Source organism: Odontesthes bonariensis, chromosome 16 (genome assembly GCF_027942865.1).
Source record: "Odontesthes bonariensis isolate fOdoBon6 chromosome 16, fOdoBon6.hap1, whole genome shotgun sequence".
Taxonomy (NCBI): Eukaryota; Metazoa; Chordata; class Actinopteri; order Atheriniformes; family Atherinopsidae; genus Odontesthes; species Odontesthes bonariensis.
Window position 1 is genome coordinate 10,639,082 of NC_134521.1, and position 26,757 is coordinate 10,665,838.

Consider the following 26,757-nt stretch of genomic DNA (forward strand, 5'->3'; position numbering starts at 1 on the left):
AGGTGGAGGGTTCCACTTGTGCTGCACTGCAAGGAAAACTTAGTTTTAGCAGTTTGGTGTCAGCAGAAAAGTAGAATGAGTGGTTCAGTGAGACCTTTCAGCTTCTACAAAACATGTGCGTCCGAGTGTGAATGACTAAAGTTAGGTTTAGAGAAAAATAAAAAGTATCTTAAAATGGATAAAGTCTGCCAGTGTAATGTATAATAAAAAATAGGGGTGGGCAAAAAAAAATCGATTAATTTACATATCGCAATTTTTTATGGGACGTTTTTAAAAATCGATTTTTTCTCCCCTGAATCATTATATTACGTCATTGTCCAGAAAAACTTCATCAATTCATTACATTAAGTTATGTTAAAACTAGCCCACATTTGTGCTGTGTGGACATTTCGATTCATTTGAAACTGTAAACTTTAAAAAAAATGTTAAGTTAATGTACATGTTAAGTACCTCTTTTTGTCTCGGTTGAAATAAATGTCAGCTGCTGGACTGACTGACACAGACTGATGTGCATTGTTTATGGGAACGACATTCATTCTAGAAGTGTATGATTCAACTTGTTTGTTTTTTAAGGAGGACGAAAATTGCAATTACTGATTATATCGAATCACAATACTTGTAGAATCGCAATTATCAAGAATCGTGATACAATCTAATCGTGACCAAAGCATATCGTCCCACCCCTAATAAAAAACAATTATCTCCTTATCTCCTGAGAGATTATCACCAGGGCTGCCTCAAAAAGATAAATGTTCCTTTTTAAAGGTTGAATCAAGCTCTTGTGATCAGATCTGAATGATTCCTAAAATCAGAGGTAATATGCAGCTCTTTTTATCGTTATAACCTGTGTACAGTATGTCAGCTCCATCAGATTCATTCATGGCTTCATTCCGTGAAAAGTCCTTTTCTTGTGTCTGACCTAATCCACAGTGAACCCATGTCAATAAGACCCCCTTAAACGAGGCGTGAAAGCTGCCAAAAAAATAGGTGTTTAAGATGAGGAGAGGTGGGGTTTACCCTGGAAAATAGTGCAGTGTTGCACTTTAATTAGTAAGGCATGGCTCATTACATAGCTCATAAATGCACTCCTACGATCTATACTTTTTCCCTCTTACTCCAGTGTCTGGTTGGCACAACTGGAGCCTTTTCAGTGCTGTATCAGATCAGCTGTGGTGAGACATGGAGCCTCGCAGTCTATGTTAGTATCCGGCCCAGAAATGGATATAACCGATCCTCTGAGCCCAGAGCAGAGCAGAGAGTGAGATGGTTGATAACAAGCAAACTCAAGTCCCTTTTTTTAGTTGATATTAATTTGTTGTGTCAATGTAATGAAGCATTGGTTGCTGCCATATTGGTGATAAAAAAGAAAAGGAAGCACAAGCCAGTAGGGACATTAGCTGTTATCATATTTCAGCAGACACACATTGACTCCGGATCTCTCTTCCATTCATTCCTCAAAACTCCCATCTTTCCCTCCTTAAACCCCACATTTTCCCTCCAAATTCTATGATTTTGTCCAAGGCTTTACGGCCCCCCTGGATGCGTACGCAGGAGAAGAAACTGCCTTTTAAAAAGTCAGCAGCATAGTCGGTAAGAATAAATCAGGTTTTCACAGAAAAGTTGTAGTTTTGAACGTGAGCATCCTGGACTTTGTTTCTTTTTTCCTGAATCCTGCTTTTATAGCGCCGTGACAGCGTTCTTCCTCTCTGACACCGCGTGGAGTCAGAGCTGGCTCAGACTCGAGTGTTCCCTCTTTTCTCTTAATTTCCATCTGGTGCGTCATGTTTTGGAACTTCTGTGTCAAATAATTCAAGAGAGGCATATTAGATTCCTGGAATACCTCACACTGCCTCACATTTGGTGTGGATCATGAAAACCGCCGTGCGCTCGGCTCACCTGCCTCCTGGGTTTCCCAGAAAAGGGTCTTCACTGAGGGTTCGACTTCAGCCTGGAGACGTGTGTTGTTCTGAGCGAGCGCTGGAATGTGGTGTGGACAAGTGGAAATTTCTCCCTCCTGTGTTAAAACAGCCATTGCTATAACAGCAACAATGAGGACTTTTCCATATTTGAGCAGTCGTGATGTCAGTGCGCAGCGAGTCTGAGGCTCAGAGTGAACAAACCCAACTAAACTTTTCCTCTGCTGGAATACATTTACTCTTTTATGACTCATAATGTACGAGGAATGTCAAAGTCGGATTGGTGAAGAAGCAGGTCGAGGACCGTGAAACACTCGAGTTTTACTCGTGAACCGGTTCAGGGACATCAGCCAGCAGAACATGTCTACCAGTTATAAGCAAAGCTCTGAAAGGAGCAAAGAAGTATGGATTTTTGTTCATCTCTGTTGGAGAAATAGGTGCGAGAAAGTGAGTGAAAGCAAGAGGACAGCAAGCTCAGGTTCTTGGTTCAAACAGCTGGAGGACATATCAGTGTTGGCAGAGGTTTTAGCTTCCATGGAGGAATGTTTTGAATCTTATAACTTTAAACAGTTAACGTTGGACACTTCTCTAGTTGGAGGTGTGGCTCCATGGATGTTGGTCAGTTTGCCGCCTTCCTGAGAAATTCATGCTCCTCTTGTTGTCAGACCAGAGTTAAATGTTACCATTCTTATAGGCAAGGCAAGGCACATTTATTTATATAGCGCATTTCATACCACAGGCAACTCAATGTGCTTTACATAAAGATAAGGCATTTAAAAGAACAGCATAAAGCAGCATAAAAACAAGCAATTTAAAGAGAAAAAAAAATTAAAACACAGTTAAAAGCAATCAAAGAAGAGGGGGGAAAGAAAAATATAAACTCAACCATAAGCACACGGAAAGAGAAATGTTTTAAACCTGGATTTAAAAGTGCTTACAGTTGGGGCTGATTTCAGTTCTGCTGGTAGTTTGTTCCAGTTGTGTGCAGCATAACAGCTAAAAGCTGCTTCACCGGGTCCAGTTTGAACTCTGGGCTCCACTATCTGACCTGAGTCAGCAGATCTCAGAGCTCTGCTGGGTTTATACTCTACCAGCATGTAATTCATGTATTCTGGACCTAAACCATTCCGTGATTTGTAGACGAGCAGCAGAACTTTAAAATCTATTCTGTATCTGACCGGGAGCCAATGTAAAGACTCTAGAACTGGGGTGATGTGATGTGATCTCTTTGTTCTGGTTAAAACTCGGGCTGCAGCGTTCTGAAGGAGCTGCAGCTGTTTGAGACTCTTTTGGGGGAGTCCAGTCAGAAGACCGCTACAGTAGTCAAGTCTGCTGGAGATGAAAGCATGAATCAGCTTCTCCTGATCTGTTTGGGACATGAAACCCTTCATTCTGGATATGTTCTTAAGTTGATAAAAGGCTGATTTGGTGACTGATACTGTATATACTATACTGTATCATTGAAATGGTTCTCAGCCCAAAGAGTTTCTCATCGCACAGCAACACAAAGGTTGTATTTAATGCCAAAGCATGATCTTTTCCTGTATGAATGAACCAAGTTATTAACTAAATGAGTGACAAAGTTTTTTTTTTTTAAAAAAGGCAGAAACAAAGCAATCAAATCACATGAGACTTGAACCACATAACAGTCTGGATCGGAATGACCCGACGCCGAACCAGTCAGCTGAAGGATGCCAAAGTGGTTTATAGAGCCGTGGGGGTCAGATGATGATTCACAGTTCATGTTCTCGCCAGATTAAAAATATCTGATCTCTTACTCGATAAATTTAACCTGACCATCACTGTAACTTCATTTCAGATATTTCAGATATGCTCCGGTCATGTTTCCCAGGAATCCACGTGTCATTCATGGATTCTATAATTCCTCCCGGGCTTGTTAGCAGGCAGACGAAACTTGACCCTTTTTTTCACAGAATTCACAAAAAAAAAGGGGGGTGAAGAAATTATATTTGACTTGTTGGTCGTTTTTAAAGCACAAAACGTTTGTATGCTGATCACATCTTCCACGTCTCTCCTGTTTATCGGTAGTTAAGTGTTTTCCTGACTCCTGAAATCTCCAACAACCAACTTGCTTTTGTGATTGTTCAAAACGAGAAGCGTTTTTCCAGCGAGAATTTAGTCCGAGTCTATTTTTCTCCGGGCCGTGGCTGCAGCCAGAGGCATCCCATACATCAGCCGTACCGACAGCAGCTGCGCGCCTCCCCCTGCGCGCGTCGCCTCTTCTCTTCATCTCAGTGGTATCTCGTCTTTATTCGAGCACCAGACATCCAAGCAGCGTTTCCCAAGATGCGGTGTTGTCATATTCAAGCCTGGGCTTGTCTCACCCTAAAATGGGCATCATGAGAAGTGGAAACTGCTATTCCACGCTTTCCCTCGTGGTTTCGTATTCAGAGTAAAGCGACAGTAGTAGCCTTGTGGTTTGTTTTGGTTTTTCCTTGGCGTGGGTCAGAGGTCCATGGGAGCCAGAGAATGAAGAAAAGTCAGTTAAATACAGCAGACGAGGTTCTGCTTTCTCTCTAAGTAGGGAGGTGAGTTTATTTTACCTTTCAAAGCCCTTTGCTCTTACCCACGCACTCCTCTTTCTCTCGTGCCAAACTTTTGGAGAAGGCGGTCTAACACAAGGCAACCAAAAACCTGCAGCCCTCCGGGCTTCTGCCACAGGTTGGACCGAACTCTGAGGCCAAGCTTGGCACGGCTCCCACGCTCGCAACTTCTCAAACACCCGCGGAGACTCCAGCACATTCATTTGCAGCTTATTAATCACAAAAAGGCTTCTTATCTGAGGCAAAATGTGGATCGTGCAGGTTTGCGGCCTGAACAGTTTTGATAAACATGGCTGCACATTCTGTCACCTCTCCCTGTCTATTTATGCCTGTTGAGAGGGCAACGCATGAGGTTATTTGAGGGCTGTACTCTCATGAATCTTTTAACACGGTTACACAAGCGGGATCGCTGTAGAAACACACACACATACACACACACAATGTCCAAGTTACGGTTGTAACAATCCCAACTGACTTCTTTTTCTTTTCTTTTTGCTGCTACCACTGAAAGAATGTCGGTCGTTAAAAGGGTTAAATCCACAGCCGGCTCTCTCTGTTTCTACTTTTGTAAGGATTGTACCACCCCATTTGTTCAGAGCCTAAATCCACATAATCTCAGCAGGAATTTCCCATGAAATTAGACTCTTGCATGTCATCAATTTCTCTGGAAAAAAAAAACAAAAAAAAACTCCAAAACAAACACTTTCTGCTGTGCACGTTGAAAAGCAGCATCACATTAAAAAATGAGTTTGGATAACAGAGCAGCAATCAGAGGCTTTCTTTTTGCACTCGTCACCGGGGGGAACAGTGTGTGTGCGCGTGTGTTTGCATGCGAGTGTGCGCGAGAGCAGAGTGCTGAACCCAACTCAAACAAACAACCCTCTTTACCATCTTTAACACTCTCCTCCCATTTGCGTAGCAAGGGAGAGAAACGCAGCAGTTATTTAAAGCCACTCGGAGGAATGCGAGCGCTCGGGACTGCACCCACAGCGTGCAGGACCCTGAAAGCTGCAGCGATTAGCCAGGGTAAACAGAAAAACACGGGCCCTGCCAGCACGGCTGTGACCGCGCAGCCTGCAGCCGTTACCTGCCACGCGCTCTGCTGCTGAGAGGCCTGCAGGTATCTGACATTATCCCCCCCAGAGCACCGTCAGCACTCCTCTACCTGCCTGCCCTCTGGTCCCTACAGCCGAGGCTTCTGGATTGTCATTATATGACATCATTTACGCCAGAGCCAAGATTCTGTCTGGCTCTCTTTTCATAAACATGTCTGCCAGAGAGGAGGGACAGATATGGAGCTTTGTAAAACACATTTTCATATTTCCATGATGCGTTAAAGTCACATCATGCAACACAGAGTCTGATTTAGATTTAGAAAACCCTCTTAGTTAGATCCCAGATAGCAAAACTCTTTTGGCCCATATCCGGCCCACATACAGCATGGAATGATGGCACTTGGGCGATCTGCTCATGTTTGCCAAAAGTGGGCCTCAACCAAGCCATCACAATGCCAGACGTCGACCAAATACAGACCAAATAAACCAGCACTCAACCGGATGTGGGCCACTGTGCATTTTAATTCTGTCCAGAACTGGTTTACACTCTATGGCCTTGACTAACTTGCACACTTAAGGGCGGATTATACTTCTGCGTCTATCGTCTTGACGTGTTGCTTTGCTCTGGTCGCGAACAACTTTTCATGTTATGGTTCTGCAACCTCAGTCTGGAATTTCTCGGGACGCACAGCAGTTTCCCCTCGCGAGAATTTCGGTGGGCGGTGACGAGAACTTCGGCGGCGCTGGCGGAAGTGTTTGTTTTTACAAAAAAGAAAAAGTGTATGCAAGATATGGATTTGGAGTTGCTCGACATCGAAGAAGAACAGCTTTTTTTTTTGGAGTTGGCGAAAATGCAAAGGTGGAAGCCACACAGACAACCGGAAAGGCACACCGAGGACCAATCACAGCCGCTTTTGTCTGCGCACTTCCGTTGGTGGTCTGCGTCCGTCCGACGTGTAGTCAGGATTTTTCTGAGGTGCACGACGACGCGCGCAGAGCCTCTGCGTGGGGGAGTGGTCAAGATTTTGACGCTCGCAGAGGCTCTGCGTCCGAGCGTCAGAGGCTTTGCGCCTGAAGCATAAATCAGGCTTTAGGGAGTCACGACCATGATAAAATGGTATGTCAAATATGAAAACATAGAATAATGGTCTGAATTACCCCCAGATACTGTTTGAATGGTGGCATGCAGTGGTCCAGTCTTGTTGAGACTCATCTTGCGGTCTAAGATGAGGAAACCTACTAAAAAAAATTGAAGAAATGACCAAAACGATGCTGGTGTGATTTTTTTATTTTTATAACTTGAAAAAGAAGATGGCAAAACAAAACAAACTCCAGGCCAAAGGAACAGAGTTGTTGACCTACAAAAATCCAAATCCGTCTTGTGGCCCTTTAAGAAATACACAAAAGAACAAATTTAGTTGACTCAGTAAAGCATTACTGTGGTTACTGTATCAGAATCAGAATCAGAATTACTTTATTAACCCCTTGCAGGAAATTCCTTTTCTGCAGTGCACTCGTTTACAGAAAAAAAGATTAAGTCAGGAAATACAATAGAGCAAAATAAATATAATACAATAAGACAAAATAAGATAAAGTAAAGAAAGATAAAGCAAAATTACAACCCCATACAGTAAAATAAAATTACACCTCTCCCATATTAACAGTGTAAAAATAAGATATAAGAAGATAAGGAAAATCTCAGTATATACAATAAACAGTATTTACAATGCTGCTCAGTACCTAATTATTATTATCATTGCACATGACAGGGTTATTGCACATAGTGAAGTAATGAAGTGCAAAACATAAAACCTCATCAGGAGACCAAATATCCGTCCGGACCTTAATGATGGCTGCCCCAACCTTTCTTGTTTCTCTCATGTTAACAAGCTGTTGTTTTATGTCGACAGTGAGAAATAATGAAGGCCTCAGGTGACGGTGCCAGACTCTGGCAAAGGCCAGTCCTGCTGTTTGGATAGAGTTTCTGGGGGTTGAGGTGGGGGTGTTTTCTAAAGCCACTGATGAAGTCATTTACTTCAACTTCAGACTTAAACCGACCTCATATGTGGCTTCTCACAGCCCATGTGGTGTGTGGCGTCACAGTCCCGGTTGAGGGTCGGTGTATTTGGGGACGTGGTTTCCTGCTTTGGAGCTGATGATGAAGGGAAGCGCGTAATGTGATGGTAATCTTTTCCTGCTCTCTTTTTATGGGACCCATCGTTGGCTCGTTGAGGCTCTCGCAGGTCATTTGAGTAGAATGAGACTTGGAAGACGAATATTCATGTAATGACTGTGAAAAGCCCGCAGTGCCCATACCCACTGAGAGTTAACATCTGTCCCTGGAGCTTTGTGCAGCTTTTAGCTGCTCGAGGGTTATTATTTTGGTTTCTCGCTGACCGTAAGTTGAACCTCACCGTTTTCTTATACAGTGCTGGTCAGAGTTACTGGAACGGTGTAGATATCTTTAGAAGTAACTGGTTAAACACCATCAGATTATGTCAATAAACTGTCTGGAGTCACTGAACAACAAAAACATGGCTCACGTGATTAGACCAGAAAAACAAAAACCATTGTAGGAGCAACAATTTCTTAAATCTGGACATTTTTTCTTTCAAGCACTTGGATGCAGGGTTGTCATAGTCCATCCATCTATTATCTATACCGCTGAATCTGTCGGTCGGGTCACGGGGGGGCTGGAGCCTATCCCAGCAGTCAATGGGCGAGAGGCGGGGTACACCCTGGACAGGCCGCCAGTGGGTTGTCATAGTGAAACTTCTAACTTTATTAGAAATGAATGCAGGGAGCATAACTATAACATAACATAACATAACGAAATATGTCTCTAAACAATACTTTCCTGAGGCGGTTAACTTCATCAAATGGTGGAGGACAACGTGTAAATGTGACACTTTTCAGTGTTTTTCCCAGCTGTTTTCGTCCAGGTGAATGAAGGCAGTTATGAAAGACCTTCAGATAAAGCCCAGTTATTGACACTGGGTGCACGATTAGCTCCCATTGTTCTTAATTCATTGTCCCTTTGCTACTTTCAGAGCCTTCAACACCAGAAGCAGCAAAGCGGCTCAGTCTGTGTTGCTGTAAATACGGTCGCGTCCAAAAGAAAGCATTCCTATTATTCTCTTCTAAGTTGTTCTTATCTGGACATAATGAGAAACCATCTCGTCTCTACCAGCTCTAGAAATGAAGTAAATACATCCTCAGATGACCAACAATACCTGACATATTAAACTGTGTATGAAAAACCAAGTACACCGCATGATTCAGTGTCCCGTACAGACACATTTAGTTTAAATAACCTGCAGTTATCAGTTTAATGTAAAACATTTTCAGTGTCTTTATAACATTGCTTCGGTTCATTGACCTTTGTGCATATATAGTTATATATATTATATAGAGTCATGTGAAAGGAAAGCAGTCTATTCTTTGGTTTTATGTATCAAGACATGTCGAAAAAAATCCCCTTGTCCTGCAGCATCTTAATTCTTTGCTGCTGTGTTTGGGATCATCGTCACTTTGCATGAGCCAGTTTCAGCCGAGCTTTAGCTCTCAGACAGACGGCCTCACCTCTGACTCTAGAATACTTTGGTATCCAGAGGAGTTCATGGTGGACTCAATAGCCTCGTTTCCACTATGCAGTCCGGTATGGGTCGGTTCCGAACGGTTCGCTTATTTCAGTGTTTCCACTATCACGAAAGCGTACCGGTCCCATGGTACCCGTCACCATTTTTGTAACCCTTCTGCTTGGGGTACCGAGCACACAGGACCGGTTCCAGGCTCTGCTCTCCGTTGTTGGTGAGGAGGCTGTGCAGCGGGAGCTCGATGGCGAAACGAAAAAGTTTTCTAGCTGATTGCCGCAAAAATGGCAGAGAGTGGTTTCAACCGGACCGGGAGCCAGTGTCGCATTAAGCTGAAGAAGCTTCGGAGCGATTACCGACGGATCAAGGACCACAACAGCAGGAGCGGCGTGGACCGAAAACACTGGAGGTGGTTCGAAATTATGGATGCTATTTACGCTTCGACACGCACTCCGCCCACCCCTGAGGGTCCCCTTTGTACAGTGGGAACGCAAAGATGACTCCAAAGCGACCCGACCCGTACCGTACCGATACGAAGTGACCCGAACCGCACAGACAGTGGAAACGAGGCTAAAGACTGCAAGGTGCCCAGGTCCTGTGACTGCAGAACAAGCCCAGATCATCAGCCCTCCACCACCGTGCTTGACAGCTGGTATGAGGTGTTTGGTTTCCTCCAAACGTGCTGCTGTGCATTATGAGCAAACATCTCCACTTTGGTCTGGTCTGTCCAAAGGACATTGTTCCAGAAGTCTAAGCTGTTCTTTTTAGAGAGAAGACACTTTCAAACAGGTCATACTTGTTCAACAGCCATGAACTTTAACTTTTAACATGCTAACTGAGGCCTGAGGAGTCTGAGATGTAGCTCTGTAGAGTTTTCAGTTTTCCTGACCTCGGGTTGAACTTTCTTGGAAGTCCACTCCCGTTGAAGATTGTCAGCTGTCTTGAATGTTTTCCACTTCCAATTGTTTTTTTGAAATTGCTTTATAACCCTTCAAAGTTTTGATGGGCATCAACAGTTTCTTCTCTAAGATCACTGCTGATGTCTTTCCTCCTTGGCATTGCGTTAACACACACCTGAATGCTGCAGACCGTAGAGGTGCTTACTCTTACTGATGATCAGTCGATCGAGTATATTTAATCAGCAGCACCTGGTGGCTTCTTACCCTCTTGATTCCTATAGAACCAGCAGGGGAGTACTTAGTTTTTCACTCACTGCTTCGACATTTTGCCTTAAAGGGGAACTCCGGGGCATTTGAAGCGCGTTTCCATTGCTAGAGGTTGTCAAATACTGATAGTAGGACACAGAGAGGTGCAAATCTGCGCTCCCTGTGTGGAGATCGCTCTGTTCGCACACCCTGTCATGCGAGGCTAATACGTGGTGGCTAAGGGGCAAGCGCTAACCCTTCCACGTAAAACAACAACTTGCACACTGCAGAAACGTCACACCACTTTATAACCCATCCGACAATAAAGTCACAAGCCTTACCATCAAAACCATATGCATGGTTCTCACATTACTGGCATGGGGACGTTACAAAACAACTTTATAAGCAGCATGTAACTCACCGGCTGGTTGTAGGCTCGCGCATGTGAAAGCCCAAAAGAGTCGATGGAGAATAATCCCATATACAAAACAATTATATTCTCTAGAAAAACTGCGTTCAAGTATTTAAAACATTACAACAATACATGCCCAGTAATATTGTTGTAATGTTTTAAATACTTGAACGCAGTTTTTCTAGAGAATATAATTGTTTTGTATATGGGATTATTCTCCATCGACTCTTTTGGGCTTTCACATGCGCGAGCCTACAACTACCCGGTGAGTTACATGCTGTTTATAAAGTTGTTTTGTAACGTCCCCATGCCAGTAATGTGAGAACCATGCATATGGTTTTGATGGTAAGGCTTGTGACTTTATTGTCGGATGGGTTATAAAGTGGTGTGACGTTTCTGCAGTGTGCAAGTTGTTGTTTTACGTGGAAGGGTTAGCGCTTGCCCCTAGCCACCACGTATTAGCCTCGCATGACAGGGTGTCCGAACAGTGCGATCTCCACACAGGGAGCGCAGATTTGCACCTCTCTGTGTCCTACTATCAGTATTTGACAACCTCTAGCAATGGAAACGCGCTTCAAATGCCCCGGAGTTCCCCTTTAAATTTCCCTAAATAACAACACTGTGTAATTTTAAAAGTATTATTGTTTATCTGAGGTTGTAAGTGTCTAAATTCAAGACCTGACAAGGACCCGATTGTGTTTCTTTTTGTAGCGTCCTGATATGTATTACCATAGAATTAAAAGAGGGCGTCCTTTTTTCTTACATCACCGTGAGGTTGTTCTTATGGTTTTATTTTGCCAGCCTACAGAAATAGAGCTCTCCTTTGTTTGCTCTGTCCATAGAGCGTTATACGGGGGCGACTGTGGCCTGTCTACGAAGTTTTTTCAGACATTTATCTTGGCTATTTTTGTCTTTCTTTTGATGGTGGTGTTCTCCTTGGTCTTCACTCATTCAACCCTACTTGGTCATGTCTGCAGTGAACCAGCTGAAGCTGCTACTCTGGATCTCCTACAAACTTCTCTGATTGGGTTTCTTCTCAGTGCCACACTGTGCACGCATCAAAATTATTATTATTATTAGCTGTTGGAGTTAAAGATTATTATTTTATTAAAAGAAAAGCATTCTTTTAATAATGATGTTTCTGATGCTCTCAGACAGCTTTCGTGTCTTTTCCTTTTGCTGGAAATAAACTGGAAAGAATCATCCCAATTTTTTTGTGCTTCGAAATGACAATTTACAGGTTGATTCGGGTCATTAAGATTAAACCATCAGTTAACTTGCTGTTATTGTCTAAGATGCTCCCAGTCAGGGATGCCAGTAGCTCTGTGCCATACCAGACCCTGCTTGGTGGAGCTGGTTAGAAATTTACAGTAATGACATCGTGAATGTGCTCAGCAGAAAAGATGCTTGTGGAAATATTTGGGAATCTACACCTTAAATTTAAATTTAATTTAATTTGTGATCATTTCTTCCACTGTAACGTAAGAAGTCTGCATTCGTGCCATGTATCACATTTGCATTATTGCAGTTGGAGAACCGCCGCAGTGGAAACACGACTCGCGGAGTAATCGCCCATCGAGATCATGGAAACTAATGAAAGTTGGCCCAAACATTCTGGCGTCTGAATCTTGCAGACTTGCTTTTTGTAGTGCTGCCAGAAGACTCCACTAAAAGAAAGGGACAGATCAGCCATCTGCATCATCTGTACGGTCGGAGATCATGAGCGCAGTGGCTTTTTGACTCCAGCGAGCTGTGATTTGTAGAACTGTAATTTGTTGTTTTTGTGCTGGGAGGGTGCGGCTGCGGCTGGAGGGACGATGTGACGAGGGAGGGGGCTGCCGATGTGTCATCTCCAGACAGACAGACACACAGCGGTGCGCGTGGGTGGGTGGATGTGCTCTCGCAGGGCGCTCAAAGGACAACTTTCATGCTTTTTTTTTTGTCTGTTTCTTTCTTTTATTTTCTGTTCAGCTTAAAAAAAAAAAAAGCACAAGTCTGTGTGAATGTCTCATTAGTTTTGACCTGTTATACCTTAAACATGGTTAAACATTTGAAGAATGCTGTATTCTTATGGACATACATGGCGTCCTTTTTGAGTGTTTCCTGTTAGTTCCACTAGGCTCTCTTGCTTGGCAGCTGAGGAATGCACATGTTTTTTTTTCTTAAAGGGGAAAAAAGTGTCAGAAATCATTATTCCAACAGAAACTCCTTCTTTAAAGCTTCGTGTTGCTTTGTTCCCCTTTTTAACCCAAATATGACGACAAATCTGTGTTCCCTCTGCCCTTTTGTACTGTGAGGAGATCTAGCATTTGAAGAAACAGCTCTCATTATGTCATGAGAAACACTGACGATAAGAGCTTGAAGACAAACAGACTCCCCTTCTCCCGTCTCTTTATCCACTTCCCTTCACTCTTCTTGTTGAATAAGTGCTACGTGGGAAGATTATATGTTTCCTCACTCTTGGAACATACCTGCATGCCAGCACTCACTTACTAAATTAGTCTCATCATTGAAAAGGAGAAAATATGGAACAAATATTTAGGTTTTCACGTCTTAATTCAGATTAATTGCAGTGAATAAAGACTCATGTAAAATGCCACAGATGCAAAAATAAGTCATTGTCCTGGATTGTTCCCAGCTTCCCTGAGCATGTGGAAAATTATGTTCATAATAGCTTAACTGTTTCACATCCCTCCTCCAAACTTCAGGCAGCCCTGTTCATACCTCACATTCATTTAGACCACCGAATAACTCTTAGGCACGTTTGATTATTTTAATAACATGCCACCTCTAGACTCAGGAATGTGTTAGAACTGCAAAGACAAAGGTGTGGTACAAAGCAGCCTGGCTGCACCTAAGACTCTCGGTGTGGGATTCAGGATTATAGATTTCCCTAATGAACTCCAAGGTGATGATTTGATAGGAGATTGTGCTGCAGAGCGAGATATTTATGATCTCAGCTTTTAATCTCTCTGCTCTTTTCAGCATATGATGTGGCGCAGTCAGCTAACCACAGCGGCTCTCGGGGAGACGGTACACCCTCCACTTAATGGCACACGCAGACACAAACACGCCCACTTACATGCAAGATCTGCTGAAAACATTAGCCTGTGCACTGCAGGCGTGACTCAAGCTCAAATGAGGGGCCAGAAGAGTGAAGGAGCGGTTTCACTGCGTGTTATTAGAACATACAAGTCATTCAGTCCTCCCGGGGCTCCGAAGACAAACAGACACAACACAGATTATTTCAACAGAATGGCATTCAGGGTATAGTTGTGAGGATATTGGTGTAAAGTGCAGCTGTAAATCCAGCTGTTGTTGCAAGCTCTGTCTTGATGCTGAAATGTGATTATCCAGGGACCTAATTCACCCCTATAATTAGAGCTTAGCTTGCCTTAATTATGATAACAATGCAGTCATTCAACTGCTACATAACACAACTGTAAACTGCTTGAAAACTGCACCATGATAAGATTTATTGTTCTTAGAATGTGTCACCGTCAAGGGATATTTTCCAATAAATGCAAACAGCAGCAAGGCCCATGTAGAGAGGATGAAAATACACAGGGGTGCAACACACACAGACAGGAAAAACCTAGCTTAACTAATGCAACTTATTGTTTCATAACATCTCCAAACAAAGTTTCCCCTGTTGTTGCTTTTAAGACACGTAAAGGGAGACTTTCAGGGTCAAACCTGTGTTTAGGATTTTTATACGACACCAAAGATTCGCAGGTTGTAAACTACTAAAAGCTGCCATCCCATTTTCAGACCCAAGTGGGGCGGAGTTTCATCCTGACACAAACAAGCAACCACATTTAGCCAAAACAGGTCTATCTGTCACACCACGGCTGCATAAAAATGGTATTTATGTATGCTGGGAATAGCACATTCTGTGTTTTTTCCTCTTCACCGTTTCCTGTTTGAGTTTAAAAATTTAAAATAGTATAAATCTGACCTGTCACACAGACGATAGGGATGACGTTGCAATGCTCCAAATTCACTTTCAGAGATCTCTCCATCCACTTTCACATCAGTGTTATTCTGAGAGTTCTAACAGGAAGTGTTGTCGTATGCCAGATATGTCCTAACTGATCATACCTCCAGGTCAGTTCTCGCTGTCATTTATCCCAGTTTTGCTTCCAGAATACATGAATGACATGCTAGCAGAGTATAAACCCAGCAGAGCTCTGAGATCTGCTGACTCAGGTCAGATAGTGGAGCCCAGAGTTCAAACTGGACCCGGTGAAGCAGCTTTTAGCTGTTATGCTGCACACAACTGGAACAAACTACCAGCAGAACTGAAATCAGCCCCAACTGTGAGCACTTTTAAATCCAGGTTTAAAACATTTCTCTTTCCATGTTCTTATGGTTAAGTTTATATTTTTCTTTTTCCCCTCTTCTTTTATGTTGTTTTAACTTTCATCCTATTTTTTTATTCTCTTTAAATTGCTTGTTTTTATGTTGCTTTATGTTGTTCTTTTAAATGTCTTTATGTAAAGCACATTGAGTTGCCTGTGGTATGAAATGCGCTATATAAATAAAGATGCCTTGCCTTGCCTTTCATGATACTGAACATAAAAGTTTTGGCTCTGCTGTTATTTACTTAATTTAAAGACACAATCTGTACGACTGCCCAACCTTAGGCCAAAACAGGAATCAGCTCTGGACCTGCTGTACCCTTCATGGCACAGCTGAGCAACACTGGACCCAGTTTTCAGTCCCTGATGTGAAGTGCACTTTCTCTTTAATCAGAACTGAGTGTGTCACATCACACTGGTCTTACTTTACAACTTCAAACGGTCTCATTCACATGACCCCCTGCCCTGTCTCCACCCAAGAAATGCAACCCAAAGTATGAAACAGGATCCCTCCCTTTCCTTTGTGTTCATTAGCGTAGCTCCAGCTACATCAGAGCGCTCGCTCTCAGTCAGACACTTTCGCAGCCAGAAGGAGCCTCGCTCCAGACTCTGCCTGCAGTATGTCATCTTCCCCGTCTTTGTTGGTTTAGATTGTGTAATAACATTTGGAAAGAGGTGCTTTTGCTTTCTCTCCATGTCTGTAATCTCACTTTTCCACCCCCACATCTTTCCCAGTTTTCTCACACTCTTAATTCAGAACTGAGACAAACTTTGAATCATGGAAACTTATGTCAGAGGGCGTCTGACGGAGTTGAGCAGGCGGTCTTCAGTTCAGTCTGTGCTGCTTTTTCCTTCCAGCTTGACTCTGCATGTTGTTGCCTGCGCTCAGTCGCTGTGGTTAAAGACCGCCGTCACATGTTGTTATAGGTAGTCAAAAGTTGCTCCAGAATTATCCATCATGCTTTCAGTTTCAACTAATTTCACTCGTCTGATGTTTGAGTGAGGCTCTTTCATTTTATCTGCCAGACTTTCACTATGTGTGATGTCCCAGCTGTGCTTAAATTGATCTTGTCCCCTAATTATGCTGCAGTTCAGACTCTTTGGCAGTCCCCATCTGATTGCTTCCATATGTAGAAACATGGCACATTGGAGGAAATGAGGCCCCCTCATCTCTCTTCTCCTGCCTCTCCTGGATAAAAACGGTGTTTTAATAAGTATTCGATTAAGACAAGCTGACCAAGGGGAGATGAAAAGCTTTGAGTCACATACCAGGTTTCCATTGCCTTGTTTGATGCCCATTTAGAAGGTATGCCAGGAAAGCTGAAGGTGGTTTTAGCCTCTTTTAAAGAAGAATTTATGCATATATTCAACTTTACAGTTTTGCCTCAGACTCCGATTCAAGTGACAGCGAAAAAAGAGATGAAATGAAAGGGGAACCAACACTAAATGTATAAAAGCCTTGATCTTGATCGGTCTATTTGATGTGGTACGGTTCAGAAAAGAGGCAGAGTAATCAAATACCTCCATGCCAACAACAGCCATGACTGGAGGCATCGTGTTTTCCAGTTATCCATCTGGCAAACTGTAGGATTTACATTAGGTGTGGCACAAAAATCCTCTTGATCTAAAGAATAAACTGGTCAAAGTTCACAGGTCTTCAGCTGTGAGTTATTTAGTTAATTCTCATAAATTAAGTCATTGCAGTTTTTATTGAAAGGTTAAATCTGATCCCTGACATAATGGAGTCCTCAGATTCAAATTTTTATTTTTTGGTGGGGGGTAGGCTACCACATTTCGCCAGTAAAATGCAGTGTTTTTCCTACATTTCCACAGCCCTGGTGAGCCAGAATAATCATTATTTTACTTTAAATTAGCAGTGAAGTCAGCCAAGTAACTTTGTTTTTAACACAAACTTCTTGGATAGTCCTCAGTTTTTCTGATACATATACACTGATACAAAATAACTGAAATTTTATTTTCAGTTAGTTTCAGTATTTCAGTTGTTTTACCCTTTTTACGCAAAATGAGCTTTGCATGCGCGTAGCGCTAATTGTTGAGGATGCGCACAAGGGATGCTCCAAACAAAGAGGCAGCCGGGATAAACACATGTATCCATAATCAAAAGCAGGTATATTTCTGGCCTAAGAATCAATTAATAGAATCCCTGGACAACAAGCAACTCTTTGCAGCCTTTTTCTAGGTTTACATGAAGCTTGTGACACAGTGAATCCTACAATGTTAAAAGTTATTCAGACCTATTGATGTAGGACTGTCTAAGGGCTCAATGCTGGGACCACTGCCATTCATCACATATAATCATTATACACTCACCAGCCACTTTATTAGGTTCACCCGTTCAGTTGCTCGTTAACACAAACAGCTAGGGCTAATACAAAACGGCTACAGCTAATACGCTTAATGCCTCTCATGATTCATTATTTGTAGGCTAATTGATTAACATCCTGCCGCTGAATATGTGTTAAAAACAATCAATCAGAAGGAAACCTGCAGAAGAAAGTCTTCTAACAGCTGTCTCTCTGTGTTTATTTGGATTTAGTGGTAACATTGATACATTAAGTGCTAACTGTTGTTCAGATGTTGTACATTTTGTTGCCGGTCATGCGTCTGCATACCCTTCAGAAAGTAGGTAGTTGCGCCCCTGACAGAGACACTGACACTGAACCGTCCACCATCCTTAATCTCTCTGGATGAATCTCTGCTTGCTGTTTTCCTCACAGTCCTGCTTTCTCCCTTTATCTCTTTCCTCTGATTGTTCCATTGTGCCCTTAAATAAGCACAACGGGAGACCCAACAGGACTGCAGTGCATAGAGTTTGTGCCACGAACCACCGTTTGGCCAGCAGCTTTCCCAGAAGATCTTCAAAACTTCTAGATCTTTCCCATATGTCAGAGTAAAGCCGTTACACAGATCAGTGACTTTACCTGCTGTACTGCTCGGCCGACTGGCTGGAGCAAGCGCTCGGTCCTTCATGCTGATGTGATCTTTACAGTTCTACAGTTCAAAGTGAATACTTTATGTGGCCCTGCTTAAGTCACAAGCCTTTCAGCCTGTCTGCCATATATATTGTATGTATATTTAATCAGACACTAAGTACTGGGTGCACTAAACCATATGCCCAATCATCAGGCTGTTCACATGAACATAAATATCAAATAAAAGTGTCTGAGGGGTTCTAAATCACTGGCTAAATGTCACTGGATTCAGAAACTCTTTTACAGCTTGTGTCTTGCTTGTCCCGGTGGTGTTTGTAATTCTAACTGTGTGGGAAATGTCTCTGGCTCTTTGCAGTTGTTTGTCCCCTGACGTGCATGAATGGAGGAGTGTGCAGCTCCAGGAAGCACTGCCTGTGCCCTCCCGGCTTCACCGGGCGACTCTGCCAGTTTCCACTCCAGCAGACGCAGCAACCTCAGGCAGCGCGCGGCAACGAGCAGCCCGTGTACCCCGTGGCCCTGAAACCAGACGGGCAGAAGTTTGTGGAGCATTCGGGCATAGGCCGCACCCAGCTGACACAAACGCACTCGATTTTCAGCCTGCCGATGTCGCAAGGGGGGCACCACTCATCAGAAGGTATCTATCGTTTGCTCCGTCGCGTTTCATTCTGTGATTGTGTGTCAGTCCTCTGATATGTCTACCTTCTCTCTGTACTCAGTGCAGATTAACGTACGTGTTCACCACACGCCGGACACCTCTGTGGTCTTTCAATCCATCGACCAATCAGATGCCAAGCCTCCTCACAAGACAGGGCCGCGTCTGATCCACCACAAACCGAAGGGGCGTTGCTTCCAGGAGACCACGCCGAAACAAGCTGTGAGTTTAGTCACGTCTGACCGCCGTCAGCACGAATCCTGCCGGACGTACCGACTGATGACGTTTCTCCATCTTTTAGTGCAACAGCACGCCACTTCCCGTTCTGACCAATCAGGAGGAATGCTGTGGCAGCGTGGGAAACTCGTGGGGACAAAACAAGTGTTATCAGTGCCCCAAATTACCAAGTGAGTTATAAAGTACCAAAAGGTTTTATTCCTGTTTTAAATGGCTCTAAATCCAGCTTTGCAGATGTCAACCATTTATTTATCAGTTAATTGCATCTAGTGCTAATTTTCATATGTGAAAGTGTGAAAAAAGGCTTTCTTACAGTGTTCTACAGTAAAATTTATATCCAGTCCTGGGAATTATTCAGCCAAAAATGTCAGGCTTCACACTGGAAAAAATCAAAGTCTTACCATTTGTCTCATTTCTAGTCAAAATATCTCATTACACTTAATATAAGACACAACTGCCTAACAAGTACTATTTCAGCCAGATATAGGGACTTGTTTGAAGACAATACATCTGGAATGTCTTGTTAAATGAAAAAATCTTGAAAACAAATAGTTTTGAGTCGGATTTCATATGAAGCATTTGAAGAGGTTTTTAAGCTAATTTCAAGATCACTTTTATCTCAAAAGTCCTAAATATCACATCTTATTTCAAGAAATCTTAAGCCGATTTTCACTTGTTCCATTGGCAGATATTTTTTTTTATTTCAAGCAAAAACGTCTTGTATTTGCTGTTTTTCTTACTTATTTTTGGAGGGGCATTTTTTCCAGTGCATATTTATATCTTCTACAGTCCTATAAAACAGTTTGAATGTGTGCATGAAAGTTAGCAGCGAGGATTGTGCTGGGAAAGGAGAAAATGTAAGAAATGATGTGACAGTGAGACAGAGAGAGAAAAAGTGGAAAATAACCCTCGACTTGAGCGTGTTCCTATGGGCCTGCCCAGTGCAGGACTGTCATGAAGATTGAATTTCATGAAAAATCTTGGCTACTCACATTTTTCCACTCTGCTATTATTCCATCTTTCAGTTCTGGCTCAGACAATACAGCCTTTGACTAAACTTGATACTGTACGTCTGGTTAGTCTGTAGAAGACAAGGTCCTTGCCTGTCAGTTTTCTTACACATGTGTCTGTTGTGAAGCTCCTCCTATTTTCATGAAAATAGCAAAGATAATCCCTTTTTTTTTCTCCTTTCTTTTTTTTTGTCTGAACCTGCTTTCACGATGTGTAGCGTTCCCACAGCTCTGTAATAAAGCTGCCTCACGTGTTTTCACTCCCTCGTGGAGGACAAAGCGCTCCTCTGGGTTAGGGGTTCAGAATAGGACCAAAAAAATGTAGAGTTTGAGTCAACTTTTCTGGTCTTTCGTTTGTTCAAACCTCATGAAAGACGTCATCGTGGCATTGAACTAAATCTGCGGTTAGAGTTATAAAGGAAAAAGCTGAGAAGGCAAGGCAAGTTTATTTGTATAGCACAATTCAACAACAAGGCGATTCAAAGTGCTTTACAGATACATTAAAACAGTAGAAATAAAAAGCATGATTTAAATTTTAAACAAAAAAGGAAGAAATAAGAACAATAGATAAAATCAGAAGTTAAAATGTGATTAAGTTTTGAAACTCATGCTTCAGTTTTGGAGCTTTATTCAAACGCAGCTGAAAATAGGTGTGCCTTCAACCTGGAGTTAAATACACTGAGTGTTTCAGCTGATCTGAGGCTTTCTGGGAGTTTGTTCCAGACATGTGGAGCACAGAAGCTGAATGCAGCTCCTCCATGTCTGGTTCTTACTCTGGGAACTGATAAAAGACCGGATCCAGATGACCTGAGGGGTCTGGAAGGTTCATACTGGGTCAGGAGGTCCTAGACCATTCAGAGCTTTATAGAGCAGCATCAGAACTTTAAAGTCTATCCTCTGATGGACAGGCAGCCAGTGTAAAGACCTCAGAGCTGGACTGATGTGGTCCACTTCTTTGGTCTTAGTGAGGACTCGAGCAGCAGAGTTCTGAATGAGCTGCAGTTGTCTAACTGACTTTTTAGGTAGACCTGTAAAGATGCTGTTACAGTAGTCAAGCCGACTGAAGATGAATGCATGGACTAGTTTTTCCAGGTCCTGCTGAGACATCAGATCTTTTAACCTTGATATATTCTTAAGGTGATAGCAGGCTGACTTTGTTTCTGCCCTAATGTGTTTTTCCAAATTTAGGTCTGAGTCCATCACCACACCCAGATTTCTGGCCTGGTTGGTAGTTTCTAGGTGTATAGATTGAAGTTCTGTGGTGACCTGTAATCGTTTCTCTTTGGCTCCAAAGACAATTCCCTCAGTTTTGCTTTTGTTTAGCTGGAGAAGGATGAAAATAAAAATCCGACTTTGTTCAATCCTAAAACTGGGTCAAAACAGTATTATTTTTATATTATTAGAACACGTTATTTAGTTTTAGGTTGTGGGAAATTAAAACAGCAGGTAATATGACACAGAAACGCCTAAAATAGGTTTGTTTTGTAATAAGGAATAAATTGGTGAGCCTCCAAAAGATTTGCATCCAAAAGATTTTTGAGGGTTCATGTTATTTCCATGATGAATTCTTTAGCAGGTAACTTGAACCCATCACATTGCTGCAACACTTCCTGTCCCTCTCTGTATGAAATGCTGTGTTTTAGTTCCTGTCTCTTTAACGCGCATCGATCAGACGATGGATCAGAAACGGTGAAGTGCCAGGCAGCTGCTCATCGTTTTCTTTAAGGCATTTCAAACTGATATTATGCACATTTGTTCTGTGGAAATATAGATGATTTACGGAAGACAAAAGGCTGGACTATGAACAACCCATTTCATCCCGTGTCTTTGTAAACGAACAGATGTTTTAGATGCGCAGAAAGCCATAAAACACACCGAAGGGAAAAACCCAAAAGCACAATATGAATGTTAACTTTGGACAGAATTAGCTAGCTTAATGCTAAGTTCTCTCTTGGTACTCTGTGTACTGACATAAGAGAGTTAGAAGTGTTTCCATTTAAAGGAAAATGCATTTAATTTAGTCTAAGTGGGGTTGTGTGTGGTACTTATGAGTAATCATTGTCTTATCTTAAGCAGACAACGGTCAGAGCATTCAGAGATCGGAGAATAAGAGGGTTCCTTGGTGGGTGAGCACCATTTTGCCTCACATTGTTCTCCAGTTGAGAAATTATAGCGACAAAGTGAACAGCTGTCTGATGCAGAACCCATCAGTGTAAAAAATATCACAGTGTAGCGTTTGCACAGATCAGAAGGACATTTTGTAGGTTTAAGTTGTTTTTGTTTGCAAAGCCGTTCTGAGTGCTGCCGACTGCAGGTAAAACTCACAAGTGCTACACACAGCCCTGCTTAGAAATAAGAAATAAAAGGATAAAAGGAACTATTTCTGACAAAGTACTCCCTGAGGTTCACCTCGTCATGCTTCAGATGAGATCAAAAGCAGAACTGTCATGCTGCATTTCAATGTACAAATCAAAAAATCTGATATTCCCACTTCTGCTCAGGCTTATCCCCCGAAGCTTTGATAAAATCAGGGGAAAAGTGCTGGATGCAGATGTGCATGAGAAAGAGAAAAGTTCAAACCTCACTAAGTTTTTACACCTCAACTCTCAGCCAGCAGCTGTATGACTTACATGTAGAAAACATTCAAAAACTGCAGCGTTTGTGGATTCAGGAAGCATTTTGTGACTCTTAAAGGTTGTTGTTGAACACGTTTCCACATGCTTTTAACATTTCTGCTTGAAATGATTCCCTTTTCACAGCCTAAATTGTCACCAGTCAATGTTCTACAAGGTGTTTGAATTAATGTGATTATGCTGCGCTCCTTCTGCCGTGGAAGTTGGTACTCTGAGGTGGGAATGAAGGCGTAAACAGGCTAACAATTAGCTTTAAATGTTGATAACATGAGATTTATACACATACAAACACAGCAGCAACACAGGCACTGATGGAGGTTGGAAAGAACTCTGCATACAACTGATTTAATGAGACACAAACTGATTGGAGTTGCTCAGAAGCAGTTTATTACTGCAGCTGTCACCACTTTTATTTCTCTGGACAGCCATGTTTTTAAGGTCAGGGCTGCCGAGGTTCCTCTGAATCTCAGTGAGAAATCTGGCCTCCAGGTTAAGATGGAATGCAAATTTAAAACAGATTTACGCTAAAGATTTTTTACAGTTTTATTTTATTTTGTTTCATTCCCCTGTCTCTCCACTCCCCTCAGATGCATCAGTCAAACAGACCATTGTGGAGGAGTACGGCTCCACCTGTCCTCAAGGCTATAAAAGATTCAACACCACTCACTGTCAAGGTAGCACTGGACAAGACTCAGCTCAGCTTTTTTTTGTTGTTTTGACCATTATTCAGCTTTAGATAAAAGTTTTTATCTTAAAAAAAAAAGCATCCCTTGTGTTTTAGCTGCTCTATTGCAATCTTTTTATCCTTTTTCATCCAACCTTGAAGACATCAACGAGTGCTCCATGCAGGGCGTCTGTCAGAACGGAGATTGCCTCAACACACTGGGCAGTTTCAAATGTTCCTGCAAGTCCGGTTTTGTCTTGGAGAGGAACCGATGTGTCGGTGAGTGAAAAATGCTCTTCATTGCATGTCCAGTGAAATTGAAGGCTGTTTTTCCTTCCAAACTCAGACATTTCTTTTGGTCAAATTAAACCCTGATGCGTCCTGTGTTAAGATTCTCCGGCTGAGCAGGCTCAGTGCTTCCGGTTGGTATCCGAAGCCAGGGGCTGCGAGCACCCTCTGTCAACCAGAATCACCCAGGAGATGTGCTGCTGCACGGTGGGAAAAGCCTGGGGCCACAGTTGTGAAAGATGTCCTCAGGTGGGCACAGGTGAGTGATTTTCAAAGAACAAATCATTCAGTTCTAACATGCTTCAACTCATCCTGCCTTGGACATTATGTTCTGTTATGTAACAGGGACGTTTATCTGCATGTAAGCACATTTTGTGACTCATATAACTTGGGATTTCTTAAGTTCATATTCAGTCATCAGTCTGATCATTAATCCAGTTTGATATGTTCCTAAGATCTTTATATTGTTCCTCATGTGAAGAGCTGCTGGCTTTTCATTTCTAATGACCGTCCACTGACAAACAAGAAATGCTTTCGCTATAGACCGAAGATTTTGTAAACACGTTGCACAATAGTTATGCAGAGTTTATCAGTAATTCATGTGTGCTGCTGTTGGAAGGTGTTTCCAGTGAATCGATCTTTTTCAAATGGAAACTTTTCCTGATTCCAGCTTCTCAAAATGTGAAGATTTGCTGCTTTTGCTCACTCTGATGCGATAACAAACTAAAAACTCTTTAACCGTTGTGTTGAAATGGCAAATAACATATTGAACAAGCAGTTAGTTAATCAAGTAAACAGTCAACTGATTTGTTTGCAAAAACATTTCTCCTGACAGTGCTTACAGCCACACTGTCAACATGATCGGATCACGTTGCCACGGTGACAGGGCCCAGCTAAACTTGACCTCCTTTGTGCTTCTTGCTGCTTTTTTTTCATAACATAATTTGACAGTTTGTTAGGCAGGATGAAGGTAAATATATTTCACAAGCTATTCTTTTTTTATATATGCAGTCATGGGAAAAAGAAACCAGTCAATTCTTTGGTTTTATGTATGTAAGACATGATGAAAAAAAATCACTTTGTATGAGCCAGTTTCAGCCAAGCTCTTGTGGCTGCAGAACGAGCCCAGATCATCAGCCCTCCACCACCGTGCTTGACAGCTGGTATGAGGTGTTTGTGCTGATATGCTGTGTTTGGTTTTCCTCCAAACGTGCTGCTGTGCATTATGAGCAAACATCTCCACTTTGGTCTGCTCTGTCCAAAGGACATTGTTCCAGAAGTCTTGTGGTTTGTTCAGATGCAGCTTTGCAAACCTGAGCTGTGCTGCCATGTTCTTTTTAGAGAGAAGAGGCTTTCTCCTGCAGCCCTTCCAAATAAGCCATCCTTCTTCAGTCTGTTTCTAACTGTGCTGTCATGTTCTAAAATAGAAGACTTTCTCAATTCAGGTTTTCTCCTGAAACTCTTCCAAACAAGCCATACTTGTTCAGCCTTTTCTTATCTTTACTATGATGAACTTTAACATTCCACATACTAACTGAGGCCTGCAGAGTCTGAGATGTAGCCCTGTGGTCATTTTTGAGCATTGCACAGTTCATTTGGTATCCACAGAGTTAAAGTTTCCCACTTGTGAATCATTCTCGCTGCAGAACGATGGAAGCGTCCGTTTAAATCTTCCCAGATTGATATGTAGCAACATTTTCAGACCCCTGTTGATGTCTTTCCTCCTTGGCATCGTGTTAACGCACACCTGAATGCTGCAGAGCAGCAAACTGCCAAAACTTGTGCTTTTATAGAGCTGCTCACACTTGACGATCAAGTGGAATGAATTAGCAGCACCTGGCTGCTACTAAGCCGCTTCATTTCTATGGAAATAGTGAGGGAGCACTTAGTTTTCCACAAACTGCTTCTACATTTAGGCTTAGTCCTTTTGTTGGATAGATAATAATGCAGTGCAATATGTCATGTGTTGTTGTTCATCTGTGGTTGTGTTTACTTAAATTTAAAAGCTATCAAAGTCTAGATTCTTTTTTAAATAACATCCTGATACGTAAACATTTTCACATGTTTTTATGGCCCTTTAGATAGAAATAAAGTTGTTTCTGCAGCATGTTGGACACTAACAAAGTTAAATAAAGTAACAATAAGATCATCTTCTCTTTTTCCGTGTGGTATTGAGTGGCCTTCACTCAGATCTGTCCTGCTGGGAAAGGATACTTTCTTCAAAGTATAACTGAGACCGTGGCTTTCCCTCCCATCATCTTTTCCCAAAGTTATGGCAAAGAAGGTGAGTCCTCGAACACTTCCATTTGTGAGTCTTTAGCACTGATCGCACGAGTTACTAATTCCTTTCTATCATTTTGCTTTTCAGAACAAGAGAGGGTGGTAAGACTCTTCTTCTGTTTATGGTAATATCTGTTCCTTTTTGTTGCTGTGAGATCATTTTTTTTGCTTTAACCCAGGAGAAGCCTGCAGAGACATACACTGTGAAGCAGACTCACTCCAACACCAGCCGTCCTCGTGTGCCTGGTAAAAAACGCACCTTCTCTCGCACTCACAAATAACCCCAAATGATCATTTAATCCCTAGTGTTACTAAATGTTCTTCAGAAGGCACAATAAAAGGGAAAATTTCCCTTTTTTGCTGCTGACTGGCAGAAAAGTGTGGGGTGAAGACTAAAACATCAGGACTAAAGTTCAACATGTCATAGTTCCTCCTGAAGTCTGTCCACTTCATTTCTCCTCTGTTGGATCCACAGTTGTTAAACCCACCCCTCCAACAATCATCCGAATGAACCCAGGCAATGACCCCCTCGAAACACAGATAAAAGTCTTCCGTGAGTTTCACACAAATTTTGTTTTTCACCTCGCAAAAAGAGTTGCATTTGTAAATGCTGGTTCATGTTTCATGCGCCTCCGAAACGGTAAATCCAGCTCCGCACATATCCCAGTGAGAGAGGATTTTGTCACGAGCTTTGGGTCCACCTCTCGTAAAATGACATGTTGACTTTCTCCACGGAGTAACCGGCAGTTTTGACTGCTTGCATAAGAGTGACGACACGTTTTTTTCAACACTTTGGGGCAATTCATGATAGTAGAAAACACTAAATCAAATCTTTTGCATGCTTTTATTGTCTTTTAAATGATTAACTGATGCTTTTGGGCACCGTGCATGTCGTGTGCAATCAACCGTGAAGCATGAACCAGCCTTAAGGCTATGTTCACACTCATTCTTCTTTTCTTTTTTTTTTATGGAAGTTGCTGCATTTATTGATTT

General features: G+C 42.3%; 1 protein-coding gene across 3 annotated transcripts in view; it reads left to right on the top strand.

The window, feature by feature from the left end:
- ltbp3 (latent transforming growth factor beta binding protein 3) overlaps positions 1–26,757 on the top strand; it is a 47,118-nt gene that overhangs the window by 959 nt on the left and 19,402 nt on the right. For 2 of the 3 annotated variants that reach the window (XM_075487799.1, XM_075487801.1), the window contains exons 2-11: positions 18,356–18,634; positions 18,717–18,874; positions 18,954–19,059; positions 23,120–23,206; positions 23,359–23,475; positions 23,588–23,743; positions 25,661–25,768; positions 25,853–25,866; positions 25,944–26,010; positions 26,240–26,317. In XM_075487799.1, the coding sequence (XP_075343914.1) occupies positions 18,356–18,634; positions 18,717–18,874; positions 18,954–19,059; positions 23,120–23,206; positions 23,359–23,475; positions 23,588–23,743; positions 25,661–25,768; positions 25,853–25,866; positions 25,944–26,010; positions 26,240–26,317 (1,170 nt within the window). The remainder of the gene's footprint in view (positions 1–18,355; positions 18,635–18,716; positions 18,875–18,953; positions 19,060–23,119; positions 23,207–23,358; positions 23,476–23,587; positions 23,744–25,660; positions 25,769–25,852; positions 25,867–25,943; positions 26,011–26,239; positions 26,318–26,757) is intronic. The other variant, XM_075487800.1, reaches the window with a different exon arrangement.